The 20,006-nt window shown below is 37.1% G+C and overlaps 4 protein-coding genes across 4 annotated transcripts; 2 read left to right on the plus strand and 2 right to left on the minus strand.

Moving 5' to 3' along the window:
• The first annotated feature begins 3,438 nt into the window (after nucleotides 1-3,438).
• Nucleotides 3,439-4,206, plus strand: LOC125215478 (NDR1/HIN1-like protein 1). Its single transcript, XM_048116901.1, has one exon. It carries the CDS (start codon nucleotides 3,498-3,500, stop codon nucleotides 4,125-4,127), a length of 630 nt encoding a protein of 209 aa, XP_047972858.1. The 5' UTR covers nucleotides 3,439-3,497; the 3' UTR covers nucleotides 4,128-4,206.
• A 4,981-nt stretch (nucleotides 4,207-9,187) lies between these two features.
• LOC125210883 (protein SMAX1-LIKE 3-like) lies at nucleotides 9,188-12,247 on the minus strand. The gene is made up of 4 exons (XM_048110504.1): nucleotides 10,969-12,247; nucleotides 10,719-10,896; nucleotides 10,093-10,334; nucleotides 9,188-9,874 (listed from the first exon to the last, which is right to left on the minus strand). The coding sequence occupies exons 1-4, from the start codon at nucleotides 12,135-12,137 to the stop codon at nucleotides 9,370-9,372; spliced, it is 2,094 nt and encodes a 697-aa protein (XP_047966461.1). The 5' UTR covers nucleotides 12,138-12,247; the 3' UTR covers nucleotides 9,188-9,369.
• A 3,589-nt stretch (nucleotides 12,248-15,836) lies between these two features.
• Nucleotides 15,837-17,007, plus strand: LOC125216339 (transcription termination factor MTEF1, chloroplastic-like). The gene has a single exon (XM_048118029.1). The coding sequence runs from the start codon at nucleotides 15,911-15,913 to the stop codon at nucleotides 16,874-16,876; it is 966 nt and encodes a 321-aa protein (XP_047973986.1). The 5' UTR covers nucleotides 15,837-15,910; the 3' UTR covers nucleotides 16,877-17,007.
• Nucleotides 17,008-18,223: 1,216 nt separating this feature from the next.
• On the minus strand, nucleotides 18,224-20,006 carry LOC125216338 (putative UDP-glucuronate:xylan alpha-glucuronosyltransferase 4). The gene has a single exon (XM_048118028.1). The coding sequence runs from the start codon at nucleotides 19,933-19,935 to the stop codon at nucleotides 18,409-18,411; it is 1,527 nt and encodes a 508-aa protein (XP_047973985.1). The 5' UTR covers nucleotides 19,936-20,006; the 3' UTR covers nucleotides 18,224-18,408.

Below are 20,006 nucleotides of genomic sequence, written 5' to 3' on the forward strand. Positions count from 1 at the left end.
AACTCACTGCTGAAATCTATTATGTTTCTGTTTATTTTTCAATCCACATTTTGCTTGTACATAATTCTTTGGGAGCTAGCAACCACTTCATTTCTACTAGTATTATGTCAAACTGGACTATTTACAATAGTAATATTTTTTAATTAATATCCATATATGATCCTAGTTTTAGAAAGATAGTTGATAACTATTAACATGTAGAACATGTGAAGTATATATTTTTTCTCTAATTTTATTTCCACATTCCGACACTGAGCTTTCATTTAAGTATAAGTACAACTTATCACTATTATATTTTATATCACAACTTATGGTGTTGTTTAAAATCTACCAGCATATAAGTTCTTTATTTATGTTTATTAGTTTTAATACGTACGAATTAAAGTATTTTATATGTATATACTAATATGACAAACCACTTCAATATATGTGGGCATATGTGAGCTAATTTTACAAAGAAGAAAAGAAACTTTCCATATTCCTCGTCTTTTGTCTTTGTCCATGACAATGACATATTTTGGAGTCCTTTTGGATATTAAAGCACTCATACAAGTGTTATTTAATTTAATTTATCTATTGATATAATTATGAAATAGTCTTCTATACATAATTGATACACCAAATAATACTCAACTTTGTACTTATGCAAGAGAAATCTAAAACCAAATCATACATTTATTTCAAGGGTAGTGATAAAGTGTAAACTCATATATTATATAAACTTTAAACTTTTCAACGCAGTGTCAACACGGTGTAAAAATTTCATGATTTTGATGGCAACACAATGTCAATAGAATGTCAACACAATGTCAATACGAAGTCAACTGTTGACATTGTTCCCGCCGGAATTTTCCAACGTCGTCGGCCACAGCCCCTAAATCTCGTCTCCTCCATCCATTCTCTTGAAGTTTATTGAAGCTCCACACTCATTGCGGTAAGAATTTTTCCTTATTCCTCTTGTCTTATCTTGTGAAAAATAGGAAATATTTGTTGTTTTCGATTTGAGCTAGGGCGAGAATTTATTATACTAGTTGTTTTCGATTTGAACTAAGACGAGATTTATTATGTCAATTTGAGCTAGGAAAAGTTGCTTGAGGGAACTTTGTTGAGGATCAATTTAGGATTCATTTCAGTTCAATGTTTTGAATTAAAATTATAGTAGTAGTAATTATTTTTTTTATTGTATAATGTCAGGTTTCAATGCATAGCTAGAAATTGATAATACAGTGAGCAAGTCCAAGTAATATGGGAGGTCATGATTGGACAAAAGTGTGTGATTGGACAAAATTGCACAGTATGGAAGAAATTGAGAAGCTCTTCCACAATATGTGGCAAGTTATATACAGCCGTGCGCTTACCATTATAATAGCCTGATAGACGTTGCTACAAAGATAGGTAAGCCCTCTTACGCATTCCAAATGTTTGATGAGAAACGTCAAAGGGGTGTCCCGATCAACAACTTTACATCTGCCAGCGCTATCAGATCTTGCATCGTATAGATACTGTATTTCCAGTGATGGGTCATTTCATAAAGATCGGGCATCCCCTCTAGTTGACGCTCTCTTCAAAGCTGGATACACCGGAAAGGCTTGCATATTGTTTAAGGATATGATGGAGTGAAAAACACAGTCATTTCGGTGTTTCCATCTTTGGAGTAGACACTGATTAGTATGTTGAATGTCGTGGTATTCACATATTTCATTTTTCACATATTTCATTTTCTTCAACAAAATGCAAGCATCATCCATCAATTTAGCATCACACAACCATTGACTCAATTCGGTATAAGTTACCACATCGGGTGATACAACCTTGCGGATCATGTCTGACTGAAGATCCAAAGTGCCCCAAACATTTTCAACCTTGCACAGCCCATTAATCAAGGCATTGTACGACTTGGAATGATGTTTATGGTTAGTATTAGTTTAAAACATTCCAATATTAGAATTAGTCTAATTTTGATGGACGGCCCAAAATAGTAAAACTTGTCTATTTTTTTAAAATAGAATGAGTATTATTTGACTTCAGGTTTTCAATCAATTTTTAATCTTACGAGAACTCATATGCCGCATGAATTATGACCAACTTTGCGAAACTCATCTCCTATCTTCAGAATCAAAACATGATTGGATTCACATAGCCTCAAATCCATAACTTGCATGAACATTTATCTTTGAAGTATTAAAAAACATGGTACTCGTTGATTGCATGGCTTAAACAAATCAAAATTTGATTTTTCCCTATAGTTTGTTACAGTGTATACCAATGCACACATTTTCACAATCTAATAAATTTAGTGTATACCAATGCACACATTTTCACAATCTAATAAATTTAGTGTACTTTCACAATCTAACAAATTTATATTACGGTGTTGTTTAAAATCTACCAGCATATAAGTTCTTTATTTTTATTTATCGGTTTTAATACTTACGAATTGAAGTATTTTATATTTATATACTAATGTGACAAACCACTTCAATATATGCGGGCATACGTGAACTAATTTTGCAAAGAAACGAAACTTTCCATATTCTTTGCCTTTTGTCTTTTGGCTATTAAAGCACTCGTACAAATGTTATTTAATTTAATTTAATTCATCTCTTGATATAATTATGAAATAGTCTTCTATACATAATTGATACACCAAATAATACTCAACTTTGTACTTAGGCAAAAGAAATCTAAAACCAAATCATACATTTATTCCAAGGATAGTGATAAAGTGCAAACTCCAAACTTTTCAACGCAGTGTCAACACAACGTCAACACAATGTCAATACGGTGTCAACCGTAGACACTGTATTGATATTTTCTGTTGCTATTATTTTGTAATCTGTTAACATTTATTAACGATCCAGATCATAATTTAGAATTTGTACAGTATTTAGAGTTTACATTTAATTATATTCATTTATTCCAATAGTGAATTCCAATAGTACATCTTGCCTCTTATCTAGTTGAAGTTTATAAAAACATGTTAAATTGTTGATATTAACATAAAAGTTGACGAGTACAATAAAAGATAAATTACTAAAAATTTGGGTATATAGCTTGGTGTTCTTCCTTCTTTTTCGTCTTTTTCTTGTATAATAAAATCTTGTTGAATTTGACAAAGCAATATTGTGCTTGATAGGAAATAACATATACATTTCACTTATTATTTCTGTTATTAGAGATGGTACATTATTCTCCATATTGCCAATAATATACATTACTTATAAATATTTTTACACATATACGAATGATTAATTATCACATATTAAGCCTCATATAAATTATGGTTGTCATATCAAATACTTACTATTTCACTCTAATCAAAGTCTATGAAACAATACGTCCAATATTTATCAAAGTGAGACGAATTATCTGGGACGGAAGGAGTATATAACAAACTAGAATTTAACTAAAGACCAATCTCCTATATATATCTCCACTCTCACAACATACTACTATACACCCAAGTCCCATTCTCCTCCTCCTCCGCCTCCACCGCCATGTCGGAAAAAGTATGCGACCACCATGAAACCGTGCGACGCAATAGGGCGAGGCGGTGGGCTGCGGCCCTCCTAACCTTCGTCTTCGTCGTCGCCCTCGTTGTCCTCATCGTGTGGGCCATCCTCCAGCCGAAAAAGCCGCGGTTCACCCTCCAAGACGCCACCATCTTCAACCTCAACATCTCCGCCGCCAACGTCATCTCCGCCACCGTCCAAGTCACCGTGAGCTCCCGCAACCCGAACGCCCGCATCGGCGTCTACTACGACCGCCTCAGCGCCTACGCCACCTACCGGAGCCAGCAGATCAGCTACTCCACGGCGATCCCCAACGTCTACCAGGGCCACAAGGACGTCAACGTGTGGTCCCCCTTCCTGTACGGGGTCGACGTCCCTGTGGCCCCCTACAACGGCGCCGCCCTGGCGCAGGACCGCGCTGACGGCGCCGTGAATTTACTTGTCAAGATGAACGGCCGCGTCCGCTGGAAGGTCGGGTCGTTCATCTCAGGCCGCTACCACCTCCACGTCGCCTGCGCCGCATATATCCCCGTCGGAAATAGCAAGAACACCGGCATTGTTGTCGGAAATTCAGTTAAGTATCAGCTTTCACAGAGATGTAGTGTTAATGTTTGATTATTTTCATTTCTTTTTTCTGTATTTTTTTTATTATAATCATATTTAATGGAAATAATGTGGGAGATTATCAGGTGAATGTAGAAATTCGCAATCTTGTATTATTACACTTGATTAATTAATGATTATGACGATTAAAAATTACATTAATTTACATACAACTACTATAGTTTATTAAATTTATTTGGAGATGTATTTATGAGTGTGTTTAAAGCCATGTGACAGTGGCCGCTTCAAGCTTGTACAATTTTATCAAACTACGCCACCGTCTTAATATTTTTGTCTTGTAACCGTATGTATCGGTATTCTTTTGTCACTTTATTAACTAGTCAATTTTTCCCACAATTTCTAGTCACAATTTCAATAATTTAGCACCGCCTGATGTGAGGTCACAGTCACTATTAGGATGGGAAGAAATTGTATTTTTCTTCCAATTTTTATGTAAATCTTGCACTATTGGACACTTCTTTCCTTTATTTTTATATAACTTGCTTTTTTTGCGGGAGCTTAAAAGTGTTTCTTCCATTCGACATTCCACTTCAAAACATTAATTTATATTTATAGTAAAATAACAAGATTATTTCTAAACCCCATATAAATTTTCCGAAGAAGATTATACAAATATAATCAGATTTTATATTCACAACGTTGTGAACTAAGAAATTTACAGTAATTACTTAATTATAATTTATATCTCATACTTTATTTATTGTATATTTTCCACTATCAAAGTCTATTTTAAATTGTGTCAATCTATAATAATGATCTCAAAGCCAATAAAGTTCCTAAACATTGTTTTAAATATGGGATCATATCGATATCCCTTCACTTTATTATACAAGTCTTTTAGATCATATGAAGTGCATTGAATTTCATCCTCCCGAAGTCAATATTTCAGAATAAATTTGACCCACAAGTCATTCCACCGACTCTGAGTCTCCTATATACTACTCCGAAAATATTTATATTAAAGGATCTTCGCATATCCGAAAATATTCAGTAAGAATATTACATCAATAATTTCTGGTTTATGGGATAAAATATTTAGTTGAGTGTGAGTATCCATTTATCTAATATATAAATAAATAAATAAATAGATCTTTAAGTAGTATACATCTTAAAATGGTACTAATATAGATCTTTAAACTATGGTGGGAGTAGAGATGCCCAAGGTTTTCGGTTCTGGTGGTTAACTGTGGAACCGTAACCGCCGGTTCCGGTTTCGAACCGGAACCGTGACTTTTTTTCTTGAACCGGAACCGCCATATTTTGAACCGTGGATCGGTTCCGGTTTCAAATTTTATGAACCGAAACTGTGCCGGAACCTTCGGTTCCAAACGGTTCCAAACCGGAACCGTGAAAACCATTAAAAACCGCCGGAAAACCGGCAGTTCCAAACCGGAACCATGAAATAGCCTCACGGTTCGGTTCCGGTTCCACATTTCCCGAAACCGGAACCGTCGGTTTACGAACCGTGGGCATGTCTAGGTGGGAGGGAGTATTGTTTATAACATTAATAAAGTCTTATTTAATTTTTAAAAATATCCTATTTGATTGCATAAAAATTCTGGTTTGCATTTAATAGCAATTTTTATTTGTAATAAAAATCTTATATTCATATTAGCTATTGAAGAAAATATTATTTGATTTTAACAAAATTGAAAAAAATAATAAAAAATTATTTTCAGATGAAGTAAAGCTAAATCCATGAATGTTTCCTATATTAATGAATAAAAGGTTTTAGGAAAAGACAAATTATACTACTACATTAAATGTTTTTAACATGATTATAAGAAAGACCAGCTTCGAGTATATAGCAAAAGAAAACAAAAGGTGAATTGGGCCTAGACGGCGTAGGCCTATTTGAATCTATACCCATATCGGCCCATCCCGTGCTTGTGTTGGTTGGGCTTAGGCGTAAATGGGCTGGTGATATTATTTTTTTTAAAATAAATCATTATTATTGTTATTATTAACGTATACTACTATTATGTAATATATGAATGAAGAAACTGTGGCCTCCCCTTAAAGGGCTACTGCGTACCCTGATTTAACCCCCTCACATGATGTCGGGCCGGAGTGTGGGGGCTGCCAAGGCGACGGAATTGCCTTTTTGCTGCAATGAATGAAGAAATTGTTAAATACATCCTAAACGATCGTCAAAAATAAAGCTAGTTCGTCCCACAATTTTCAAAACCAAATCATAAATCATGAAGTTTGCAATTATCTTATCCATCTCATTTGCAGTGAAATACACGATGATGTAATGACCGATTTTAAAAACATGGTAATTTTATGACCATTATTAGAAAGGTTAACTCATAGGGTGTTACATGTTTATTTGATGTGTAATGTAATTATAATCAATTGTTGCCACATCATCCCATACTTTGTCAGAAAGGGGAATAATGGAACAATTGTGAATTTAGTAAATTTCGTGATTTATAATCAAATTTTAAAACAGTGTGAAACAAATCAAAATTTAACTACTCCATCTTATATAATTTGTTTAGCAATTGACTCTGTACTACGTTATGGAAGTCGTCACTAACTTGGCCCAATTCTTTCATCCAACGAGGAACCGAATCATTTAATGGTGGCCATGTGACTCACAAATTTAAAACAAAACATACATATGTAACGATTGTAGTAGGCACCTTTATTCCATGCAAATCAATGAAATTCTTATTACAATGTGGACACCTTTTTTCCCCAAGATTACACCAAATATTATAAGATCAAAACAAGGGAAGAAAGGAATATTGTAGGCATTTAAAGGTATAGAAAAAAGTAAGAAAGAAAGTTGAAATTGATTAAAGTTAACTTTTCAATTATAATGCACGAGGTGTGCAAAAAAGAGAACAACTTTTGTGTTAAAAGGGCTGTCCACTTTCTACACTTATGCTAATTTAATTTAATCACTCATCATGACTAGTATCTCTCTTCCTCCTTTTGAGGTAGAATTAGATTCCATATGCTTTCGAATTTCGAATATATTGATATTATTCGTCAAATGTTTTTATAGATAACTATCCATAGAAAAATAGGTTTCTGTCCAAGGGTTAATAAAGTGGCATGGAACTCATTCATTTTTATTCAAACAATTAAGAGTTTGATTTTTGTCTATAGATATATAGCAACCTTAAATTCTTGGACTAGATACCATATTTTTCGAAATACTTATAAATCAGCACATAAAATAGTTTTCATTGGATCCGTCAATAAATACATTTATTCTAATACCCAAAATAAGAAAAATTGATCTCATAGTTTATTCTTGAGATAAGGAAAGAAATGCTTACAAATCAGCATATGAAATAATCAACTAAATTGATTTGTGACTCCCAACTATATATATCATGCCATCATAAAAAAACTGCATATTATCCAGTAATAAAAAACACTATTTTTGAAAAAAGGATTTTCTAACTCTTAATCCATAAGTTTTTGGAAAAACAAAAAGTTAGACAAGAATATTAAATCAATCACCTTTTTCCTCCTTTACAATCTGCAGTAATTCACCGGAACTCTTTTCCAAAAGCAGCCACAACAAATTCTGATCTAATTATTAGAAAAAAAGGAAAAAAAAAAAAAAAAAAAAAAAAAAAAAAAAAAGCTTTCAATTTTATTTTTATCTTCTCATATTATTATATTTTCAGGATTCTAGAGTAGCATGCATGTTTTAACATGGTTTCTTAACCCCACTTAAATTAGTAGTAATTTATTGTTTTATATAAAATTTATCAATAATTTGTGTGAAGCGTTAATCTTTTGTCAAGAATGGATAATGAAAAATAAATTAAGAAGAAAAAAGTGTAATCTTTTTGTAAAACACGTCACAAAGCATGAAAGTAGTGCTTGCTATCTTTTGAATTTTTGTAGGGGAAGATTTTGCTTTTCTCGATTAAACCTTCTAAAGCAGAAAAGTTACTCCCACTTTGCCAACTACTATTACGTTATGAATTCCTCATGATTTCAATTAACATTAGTATTTATTTAATGGAAATGTATTAATAATACAAAGTTTTATGGTCACTTAAGTTAATAAAAAAATGGCTTTATTTGGATTTGTATACCATATATATATATCGTAACAACGGCATCGTTGAAAGCTTTTTAATATTAGTATATATTGAATTTCATATTAGAAAAAGAAAGGTTCCAATCGGCTTTTTCCATTTTATTTAATTTGTTCCTAACCTCGTAAAAACTAAAAGGGAAAACAAGTTATTTTCACCTTTATCTTAAGCAAGTTATTTCATTTTGCTTTTACTTCTTTGTTCTTGTATTCTTTCTCTGTTAGCTTCTTCTTTTCTCGTTCTTTTTATTTTTTGATTAGGAAACTCATCACTCTCTTTAAAGGCCAAAGATTTGCTTCACGACTTAGGCATTGAAATTCAAACAACTACCCATTTTATTTGGGAGAACAAGTAAAATTATCTTAGTTAGTAATTAAATCTACCTTTTAAGGGAATTAGTGTATCGAAATTTGAGTGGGTTAAAGTATGTATGTAAAAATAAAAGATAAAGCCAAACTAGTCTACAATCCAATTCTTTTTCTTTTTCTTTTTCTTTTTCTTTTATTCATTTCCCACTTCAATATTTCAGTTCCTTCACATCAACTTTCGATTTTCCCCCGCTACTAAGTTTGACTTTCCACACACACCACACCCAAATTAATATTTGTTCCATCAATTTACTAATTACTACTATCTCGTCACATTAAATGGTTCACATTTTAATGCATTTCATCAAATTAATGCACATTTATTTCTCCTTTATTTTGAATATATTTTCTTGCATTTTGTTCACATGTACTTTACGTACTTTCAACTTTATCACTATGGAAATTAAATGAGTAGTACTTAGTAGTAGGAATTAAATTCATTGTTATGAGTTTGGTACATTATGAAAAATGGAAAATGATGGGAATTAAATTTTACTCTTATATTTAGAGGTGAATATTCGGTTTTCGATTCATTTTTTTCTCAAACCAAATCGATCCGAAAAACTAAAAATTTATGGAAATGAAAATTGAACCGAATTATCCAAAAAACTAGTGATTCGAATTTCAGTTATGTTTAATGAGGTTGGCGGGAACCCATAACTGAATATGGAGAATTATAACTTTGAAGTAACTAACTACTACTACTAATTTATACCCAATTAAATTTAAATCCAACCCAACTTACATAGAAAATGAATTCATTTTCCTTTCTAAAAAAAACTATCCCCACAAAATCTAAATCTCAAACACAACCCTTCTATCCACACTTTCAAAAATTCCCAAATTATCAACACATCCATCTTCTTCTTCTTCTTCACAAGACATATTCAAATCCAAAAACTCCCCACCGCCGCCGCCCGCCTCCTCCTTTCTCCGATCACCATCAAAAACTCCGCAGCTCAACACAACAATGGCGTCGCCGAGCCCAACCTCCTCTCCGATCCTCCCCTTCTCCATCGCCCTCTTGATCCCCATCCTCGAGGCGTAGTCCGCCTTCTCCAAATCCTCCACCAAGAAAACACGGCGAGGATCCGCCTCCACCGCCGCTACAAACCGGTCAATGCAGCTCCCGCTCACCCCAATCGACTCGAAGCTTGAATAGGATCCGAACACAATCCTAGCCAGCTCTCGGGCGATCTTCTCCTTGGCCTGGTTCTTGTCCGGGCCAAGGAAAAGGAGCCACGTGTCTTCTTTGATGATGCCGTCATCGCTCTGGATTTTCCTCTTTAGCATTCCGGACCTACATGGGCGGATGCACAAATTTATTTTGGTAGAAGCTATGTATATTTAAAATTTTAAAAGAATAATTTGCGTGTAGTACTATTTTTTTACTATAGTAACTTTTGCGCAACGATTAACACAAAATGCCAAAATTTTGATGATATTATACAAATAAAAAATTAGTTTGGTAGGGGCTTAAGCTTAAGCCCCCTTAATGGTTAAGATGTGTCCACGGACCTGCACTGGAGAATCGTCCCTGCGATTTCGGGGATGATTTGTTTGTGCGACGGGACTTTCTCCTCTAGTGTGTTGCAGAGGAGATTCAAATTTTCTGAGTTGAATTCTTTGAATTTTTGCGGGACGTCTGTTTCCATGGCGTCCGCGGATGAGAATGGTGACGATGATGATGTAGGTTGGTTGTGCGTTGAGCTGCAGAATGAGTTCCATTTCATGCGTAGCTCCCGCACTGTCTCACATTTCTAAAACAAACAAATAGTTCGATAACTTAGTTATTTGTATGACGAATATTTGTATGACAAAATGAGGCCCGACAAAGGAACCAACGAGAATGTTTGGAAGCCAACTCAGAACGGTGGTGTACATATTGTGGCTTCATAGAAGAATTGTGATCAACGAGAACATTGACCTTAATAGTGAGTCAATTATTACATACTCCAATAATATCAAATGTCAATTGTGAAGTGTTTCATAACTGACGTGGAATTTATAGACTAAATAGAAGTTGTGTCCTAATATACTTATGTTAATAAAGATCTTGAGAAGTCATGTGAAAAAGTAAAAGGCCTATTATTTTCTTGACTTTATAGAACTAATACTAAACCAAATACATAGTAGGAAATCACCTTTTCTTTGTCATTAAGTCTTCTACTTTCTTCTTTAAGCCAAGAAGGCAATCTCGACGAGGCTCGCTCGTTACCATTCCCCTGCAAATCCCTTGCTTCGACACGAAATTTCTCCCGACATTCCACGCAGCACGAAAGCTCCATCTCTCCATCCTCTCCACCTCCACTCCTTTCATCACTAAACCAACACAATCATCAACTTTAATCACTTCTTAATAAATCAAAAATAAAAATAAAAAATAAAAAATACCTATGGGAGACAAGGGTAAAGGCCAAGGTATCAACGGGAATGGTGAGAGGGTAAAGCCCCCAAACACTTTGGAGAGAATTGTAGCCATCTCTACACCTCATGTAAGTGTGGAATGTGGCGATTCCCATCACCCAAAACCTCTCCATCTCCCCAATCCCCCAAACCAACCTCCCTATCTCCATGATCATGTTGTAGCCTCCTTCTTTCTCTAGATAATCACTGAGATCTCCTACATAGAGCACCACCCCTATCCGGAGAAGGCTCTGCACGAGTCGCGAGAGCTCACTCATCCTCATATCCACCTCGTCCCCGCGGAGGCTGCAGAGAGGCGGGATGCTCACGACCTTCACCTCTCTGAGTGGCTCCGCCGCCTCCCCCCTCTCAATTTTGCGGATTAGGGCTTTTACCGTTGCAGATAAGGCGGCCGTGCTCTCTCCGACCAAGGCCACGCTCCTTTTCTGTTTCTTAATTAGGGTTTCGATTATGACATCCACATCTTCAGATGATGATGGTGGTGGTGGAGATGATGACGACGATGACAGTGACGACGATGATGAGGAGGAGAGGGTTAGGGTTGGGGTTTGCAATTTTGATTTGGGAGAGAGAGAGGAGACGGATTTCTCTACGTTGATTTTGACTTGTGTGCTGGAGAAGCCGGCTTCTCTCATGACCCGGCTGACGCTGGGGTCGTCGAGGATCGAGACGACGAGGTGGTTGAACAGGATCTTCACTAGGGGCTGCTGGGGCTGGCTGTCTGTGGTGCCGCGTCGTTGGTGGGCCTGGGCCCGCTTGAAGGCGGCCACGAGGGCGTTGGAGATGGAAGGGTTTTGGGAGGCGGAGGCCGGGAGGCGGTTGAGGGCGACGTTGAAGCATAGCTCTAGGGCTTTGCACTGAAGGGGGTGGGAGTGGGAGTCCTGGCACGCCACACGAAAAAGGCCGCCGGGGGCTGCCAGCATGGCGGTGGCCACGTGGAGCGGCGTGACCTGGGCATGGCCGCGCCGCTTTGCCAGCACCACTGCCTGCTTGACCACCCCGGCCGCCTCTGCCGTGAGAGCCTGCTGGGAGGAGAAGTAGCCGCCGCACGCTCTCATTTCTGAGTATACTAATTTGTCTTGCGATTGTTTGGTGAGGGGAAAACCTAAGGAAATTAAACTTGGTTTTTGTTGCATGACAATTGGGAGAAAAAAATGTTGGTGTTTGTTGTTGGGGATTTAATTCTTGTCGAGAGATGTTTAATATAGATTGAAGAGAAAGGGAATTCTTTTCTTGTAGATGAGGTAAAAAAATGAATATATGAAGTGGAGTAGGTTATTATATAGTATTAGGAATAATATATAGTTGTGATTAAATCTTTATGTATAGTAGAATAATGGAACTTTTGTGGTTGTGATGGCAATTATATAAATGTAGAAAATAGTGCCTTAGTCCAAACTTTGGAGTGGAATGCATGTGATGACAAGGAGGAGGAATGCCAAAGGCAAATCAGCTTTACTCTCTATCTCATTCTTTCTCCACATATTTATATCTTTTTTTATTTTATGCATATTTATGGAATGTGGTGTTAGTGGGACACTTCCTTTCATGCAGCTTACATTTACTTAAATTAATTCTTTGCTTAAATTAATTATTTACTTAAACTAATTACCATCCCTATTATATAGTATTCCTTTGCTTTGGAGATTAGTAATCAATTTTCGAATTATTGGAGAATGTTTGGTCAATACAACTTAAGTGCAACTTTAGCATTTCCATTCAAACGACTAAAGTTATCTGAATCGGGTAAAAAAGTTACAAATTTTACTAAATTATGATAAAAATTTTGTGTATATGTAGGTCACTTTATGATAGTTCTAATGACTAATGTTGATCGATTAATTTGTTTTTCTTTTTTGTTTGTTTGTGGGCACAAACACAATTATATAGTTGTGGTAGAGAATGAATAAACACAGAAAACGAGGAGGTTAAAAAGTGAAGCAAGGTGTGGGGGATGTGTGTTTGAAGGAATCGGGAACTGTGTATGAGTTTGCTTCCACATCCAAGAGAATATATAAAGCAAACTCTCTCTCTCTCTCTTAACCTAAACCTAAAGTTTAAAAAGCTTTGCATGCATCATCCTTTTTTTCTATTTTGCATGGGGATTATGAATTTCCCAACTATTCAATGACACTTCAATAATGTGAGTTGAAGAATGTTTCATTTATATATTGATAGTGCAGTTTAGTTTGATGGATTAGACAAGATTTAAGGGTAATCCCGAGGCAATATAATCTTTAAGAAAACACCCTTTGTTGAATAAATATATTGGTGGAAAATTTTCCTTTCTTGCAGCATCAAAAATTCAATTTGAACCATAATGATTACCAAAATATATACTCCCTGCATCCACAGAAATTTATCACTTATTTCTATTTTCGTCCGTACTAAACATTTGTCGCCTTTCACTGTTACCATTTTTGGTAGTTCACCTCAGCTAACTCATTACCACTAAAGGTAGGATCCACATTCCACTAATTTTTTAATTGGTCAAAAGGTGACAAATTATAAGGGACAGAGGGAGTATTATTATATTTTTTAAAAATGCATTGATTTCAGATTCGATTTGACATACTATGAGAAAATGTTTCTAGGGTTTTCATACTATCAAAGATAGACTTAAAATGAGTCAAACTATTTAATTTGAATTAGTTTGATTGAGCTGCGTGCTCGTTTTCCTTAGCGTGATGGGTACAGAATGAGATGAAACCCATGCAATAGTCACCATCCATATCATATCAATCTCAATCTTTGAAATGAATTTCAGTAAAGAAATAAAATGAAAACTCAATATGACAATAATTACTTACAAAATGGTGTGTGTGTGTGTGTGTGTGTGTGTGTGTGTTTTGAGGGAAAGGAGAAAAGAACACTTTAATTTGCTGTAGAAGTGAAGAAATACTGACCAAAGCCAAGCCAAGACATGAGAAATTCTGCAACCAATAATATTTCGAAATTGTTATCCTAAATATTTGTCTTATTCCTACACTACAATGCCTAACCTCGTAATATTATTGGCTTTTTTTTGTTTCTGTTTTCAAATTTGAGTTTGCTAATACCCTAACAGGCTAACACAATATCATTTGAATATCTCAGCTGTACTGATTTTGATGGGTATCTAATTAACTTTTATAGATGAAAAATAGGTAAGTATTTATCTTCATTCAAAGGCAGTCTCAGTCAAAAAGGGGTCTTCCTATCTTTGATGGCTTAAAAAGACATTCAAAATTTGAAATTAAGAGCACCCATTTGTATAAACTGTATGTAAAGTTTTCTTCTCTTCTACCACTAAAGCAGTTTCGTTTGAATCAAATTTAACAGTGTGTTGCTTTTGATAAGTATTTGACCCATGCTTTGACGTCCCACTAAAACAAATAAACCTTCAAATAAGTTAAATCTAGGAAAAGCTTGCTCCTAGTTGATTAATTACTACTAGTATCTATCTATGTATGTTGAAAAAATAAAATAAGCTAGTGCAATAAAAAACAAAAGAAAAGAAAAGTGTTGTGTGTGTCAGGAGATGATATAGGATAGCAATTTAGCATCCCATTAATTATCATCTCTCTCTCTCTCTTGCTAAAAGAAGATTAAAGCACTATATACCATGAAAAGCACTACTAATAAAAAAGGCTCATGCTTTTCGACCTTCGAATGCGCCTACGTGGCCATCAGGCTAAAGCCATTCAATTTTTTTATTTTAAATACATTGATTTACGTCTTCTAAACTAATAATACTACCATGTAATTTATGAATAAAAAAAAGTTTGTACTGTATTTGTTATTAATTGGCGATGAATATCTAAATATGATCATGCAAGTTCTTGGGCTTGATTGTCTCCGAGGTAATGAAATGACATATATACCCTCTAATGATTATTAATTAAATTATTACTACAAGCTTTAGCTTTTCCCATCATGGTCGACGACTCAATTAAATTCGGGCTTTAGAATTGTCATCGAACCCTAGGTATGGAAACTGCACCCCAACCTTCAGAGATGAGGTTAACTTTCATCGTCACACTACTTGTGCCTTTGACACCGACACCAACCTTTTTTATGGTGTCCGTAGTCCGATCCCATAAACTGTGCTTCATATATTATATGGAGTTTATATATGTATTCAAGCCGAAGAGTCACTGCAATTTTACTCAAAACCCCAAATAAGAGGACATAAATTTTACTCCTTAGTGGATCGATTGAACTATTTAGCGCCTAAGCTCTCAACCCCATGTCAATTTTATTGGACCATATTGGGCCTTAACTATAGTATTGGGCCCCTAGAATTTTCTTATAACCCCATTTTCAATTACTACAGCCTTTTATTAACGGGGTAATTACACTTTGCATGCAAAAATCAATGTTTCAAATTAGTATAAATTATTTTAAGTTAACAAATATTAAACAAAAAATTTAATTAGTGTTTCAAATTAGTACATTCCGATTCTAAAATTAGCTATAAATATTAGCTGGAAGTTAAATGTGAATTCATTGCTTGATGAAATGCTCATATAACAATGCATAAGATATTATTTAGAGAAAATAATATCATGTTTTTTAAGCATAATTTTGGGAAAAAAATAAAAATAATAATAATATTATTAGTGATTTTAGATGGAATGTACTAATTCGTAATACTAATTAAACTTTTTGTATGATATTTGTTAACTTAAAAATTTTATATTCAATTGAAATATCGGTGAAATATTTTGTATGTAAATTGTAATTACCCTTTTAATAATAATAATAATAATAAGAAAAGAAAAAAGCTTTTGAAAATAGGTGGAAGCAAACAAAAATGGAGATTTGCAGATAACACACGCCTTCTTCACCTTATCTCCTTCCCCTCTCTCTCTCGTTTTGGCTCTGTCTCTGTCTCTGTCTCCGTCTCCAGACAATGTAGCAAGCAACTATGCAGGAAACTCTCCACCTCTCCTCCGCCATCACTCCCCTCCCCCTCCCCAATCCCAATTTCCCCTCCACTCCCCGCCCCAAACACCTCCAATTTCCCCCTCCTCCTTCAACCAAAACCATCTCAATCAAGTCCCCTGCTAATCCCGTTCCTCCGCCCACGCCTCAAACCTCCCAAATCCAGGAAATCATCCTCTACCTCGACTCCCTCGGCGTCGACTCCTTCCACTGCCTCCACTCCCACCCTCCCCTCCTCTCCACCCCCGTCTCCCAAATCCAATCCACCGTCGCCTTCCTCCTCTCCCTCGGCCTCACCGTCCCCGACCTCCGCCGCATCTTCCCCATGTGCCCCGACCTCCTCTCCTCCCCCACCTCCGCCACCGTCATCCGCGCCACCACCTTCCTCCTCCGCGAGGCCCGCGTCGCCGCCCCCGACCTCCGCCGCGTCATCCACCGCCGCCCCCGCCTCCTCACCTGCAGCGTCGACCGCCAGCTCCGCCCCGCCCTCTACTTCCTCCAGGGCACAATCGGCATCGAGGACGTCAGCAAATTCACCTTCCTCCTCTCCTGCTCCGTCGAATCCAAGTTTATTCCCAGAATTGAGTACCTGCAGAAGCTAGGGTTTTCCTACAGGGACACGATCGCCATGTTCAGGAGATTCCCCTCGCTCTTCTGCTACAGCATTAAGGAGAATTTCGAGCCGAAATTCGATTACTTCGTGGTCGAAATGGGGAGGGATTTGAAGGAATTGGTGGCTTTCCCCCATTATTTCTCCTTCAGCTTGGAGAATAGGATAAAGCCGAGGCACGGGATGTGTGTGGAGAAGGGCGTGTGCTTGGCGTTGCCGACGATGCTGAAGCTCTCCGAGGTGCGGTTTCGGGCGAGGTTGGAGGTGTGCTGTAGCTCATCCGCGCCGGTGAGGAGTTCTCCGTTCTGGATAAATACTCATGGTGATGATGTTACATAGATGGGGAATTTGGTGATGTTTGTTTATATTGATGTATGCACAGTACATACATTCTACTCTTGTGAATGTTTATGAGGTTAATTCAATTCATCATTGCTAAGAATTATGGATGAGTGATGTTGTTGTGTTTATTACTATGTCTTATGTTGATAATGCCACCCTTTTTTAGCAATGCTAGCTAGTGCTGGAAATGTACTACTCCTTTGCTTGCTAGATATTCGATATGGTAGAATCATTTTCTTCAAGGCCTTCCTCTCTTAATTGTAAGAGATAAAGCAGCTTCGTTTTGTTGATTACTACCTATTTCAGTTTCGATTGCTCATGGTGTACTGGACGAGTTTGGTTTAGTGTATCAGTACAATAGATTTCATGACCTTGATATATAGAAGCACTAGGAAGGACATGCCTTGTTGAGGAAGTGCTAGAAAGACTGATAACAGCTCATGATATCCTAGAGCATGCTTCGACAAATATTTAGAAATATCATTATTGGTCAATGGATTTTCTATATAGGATTATGATATTTGTTACTGGAGCTAAAGCCTAAAAATGTGAATTTTGTGATTAGACAGAAATGTTTCTAGTTGGCATCAGTGTTTCTGGGATTTCTATGATTTCGCTTTATACATATGGACTAAAAAAATCAATCTGGATTCTTGTAAATCAATCATTTATGCTACAGAACTGTAGTAGTATTAGTTTTTTGGAAACCAGATTCTCCCACTGCTTACTGAGACCAGGTAGAAAGTTAGTTGAACCAAATGGTGGCTTCCCATTGAACAAATGGACAGCTTCTGCGACATGTTTACACGGCCATGTTCTTCAGTTCTTATTAAATATGAAGTGAAGCTTCAAGGTCTAGAGAGGGCCACTGTGAATTGAGCAACTAATGTCCACTGCCCTTCAAGAAAAGTCCACTCAGATACATGAGATGTTCCACCCAGGTACTATGGAAGCAGAGGTAGATTACTTCTTATTGTGCTTTCAAATTGCGGTTTTCTCCTTTATATTTTGTTCTAACATACTTTTTGCAATGTTCTGTGGTTTCTATTGCAGGACTTAATTAGACCTGAGTTGAAATCAGAGACTTTATTGACCAGTTGTTGTGCGAGAAGCTTTATTCTAGGGAGCTTGATGTGGGGTGGTTGCAAGCTGAGTTTTCTGCAGCTATCAGAGGCAATGATTTACTCAAAAGTGAAGTTCAAAGTGCGGTTGATAATTTCCTGTGCATAAATGACCACAAGATGAAAGAAGACGAACTTCATATAAATTGAACAGTAATTCCTTCCTCTTTGTGAACTTAATATGAAAGATATCTTTCATTTTTCAGATTGGCATCAACATACATGCAATTACTTTCGGGTAAAAGTAGGTTTTCCATATTTTCACTGAAGTTTTGTAGCAAAATTGACTTTGATGCTTACGTAAAAAAGTTTATTTGAGAAATATTGGAACAAACAACCTCTAACATGTGCGGTATTACTGCAGAATATGCCGGAACTAGTTATCATGTATATTCATTTGATAAGGAATCACAATACATTTTTCAGCCTGGGGTCTCTGATCTTGATCCTCCAATGTCCATCAGGTAAGTTAGCATCTCTGGCTTTGTTTCTATGGTCTCTATAAATAGAATGCATTTTGGGTGTAAAGGAGCAGTGTTGTCTCAAATTCTCCGGCATCTTGTCATAAACATCCCACCAGATGTTGTTGGCTGAGTCACTGGCGAATATTTGCCTTTCCGGCATATCCCAATTGCAGTCGTAGTCCCTGTAGCACCACCAAGGCTTCGACCCTAGGTAGTGGATCCCGGATATATCATCGGGCACCGTATGATCTCTATTTTTATGATCACCAGCTGATGGAAAGTAGGTGAGATGATTTATTTTGTTGGGGAGACGGTGCCACCAAGGGAACATTTCATTAAGAAAACCTTGATCACCACCGTTATATGATCTCACCAACCACCTCCTCTCCATCAGGGTCCTAAACGTGCACATGGATGGTTCAAGAACCATCAGCCCCGAGTTGAAACGGTTTATGTTATCTCCCTTGGCAGACACTCCCGGGTGTGCGAAGAACTTGTCTAGGCTTCTGGTGACGATGAAATCAGAGTCTATGAACATAACTTTGTCGTACTCTGCTAGTTCCCAGAGGCGGAGCTTGCTGTAGTTCCACTCGTTGTAGGCGTTTTTTTTCGAGTGAGGGTTGCGTATCCGCTGGATTCGCTTGATCTTCCACCCGGCTGCTCGGAGGCCGTTGATGGATTCGGGAGAGACATGGTTGTCGGCTAGCAAGACGAGGTCTTTTGTTGTGTTTGATTGGATGATGCTCTGTGCTAGAGCTATTGCCCCACATACATAGGCTTCTGAAGAGTGTAGTATAGTGGAATAAGCCTCTCTTGGCTGCTTCGTCCTCTCGTCCTCGGTTGCCTGTGCCCGTAAGCCTTCACCCGATACGACTTCGTTGTTGAGTTGGCAACTTCCGACAGGCGTGAGTAGTATCTGTCTTATCCTTCTCAATTGAGGTTTGTAAATCCAGAAATTAGAATCTTGCAAGACAAGATCATCACATCTAAAGATCTCCCACATGGGCCCACTTGACCCTATAAACACTGCAAATATAGGTCTAGTAGTAACCCTACTTTGGGCTCTCCCACTTCTCACTAACAAGTTCGCCACCACCAAATTCACTTGCAATCTAAAAACATCCCTCACTCCAATCTCCACACATCCATTAGAAGGAACCCTAGCAACCACCACGTCGAGCTCCTTGTGGTTCTCGAACACTGGCATTGGTACCTCGGGGCACTTGGAGGAGTCCTCGTTGATCCACGATGGATACAGGTCGGACCACCGCATGCCCTCTTCCACGTGGCGGAAATCCACTGTGACGGTCTTTCCTTTGGTCGGGATCGGGCCCGGCATCGTCCTTTGGTCGATGTTGACCAGTGCGGCGTTGATGCGATCGTCTCCGAACTCTTGTGCAACGAATTCGAACCAGCCGTGGTTCGTGGCTGGTTTAAGGTAGGTTGTTGGATTTTCGACCTCTTCTTGCATTTGTCTTAGGTATTGAATGTTGAGAGTTGTGAGGACTGCAAAGAAAAGAATGACAGAAAAGGTGTAGAACT

This window comes from Salvia hispanica, chromosome 3 (assembly GCF_023119035.1).
Source record: "Salvia hispanica cultivar TCC Black 2014 chromosome 3, UniMelb_Shisp_WGS_1.0, whole genome shotgun sequence".
In the NCBI taxonomy this organism is placed as follows: domain Eukaryota; kingdom Viridiplantae; phylum Streptophyta; class Magnoliopsida; order Lamiales; family Lamiaceae; genus Salvia; species Salvia hispanica.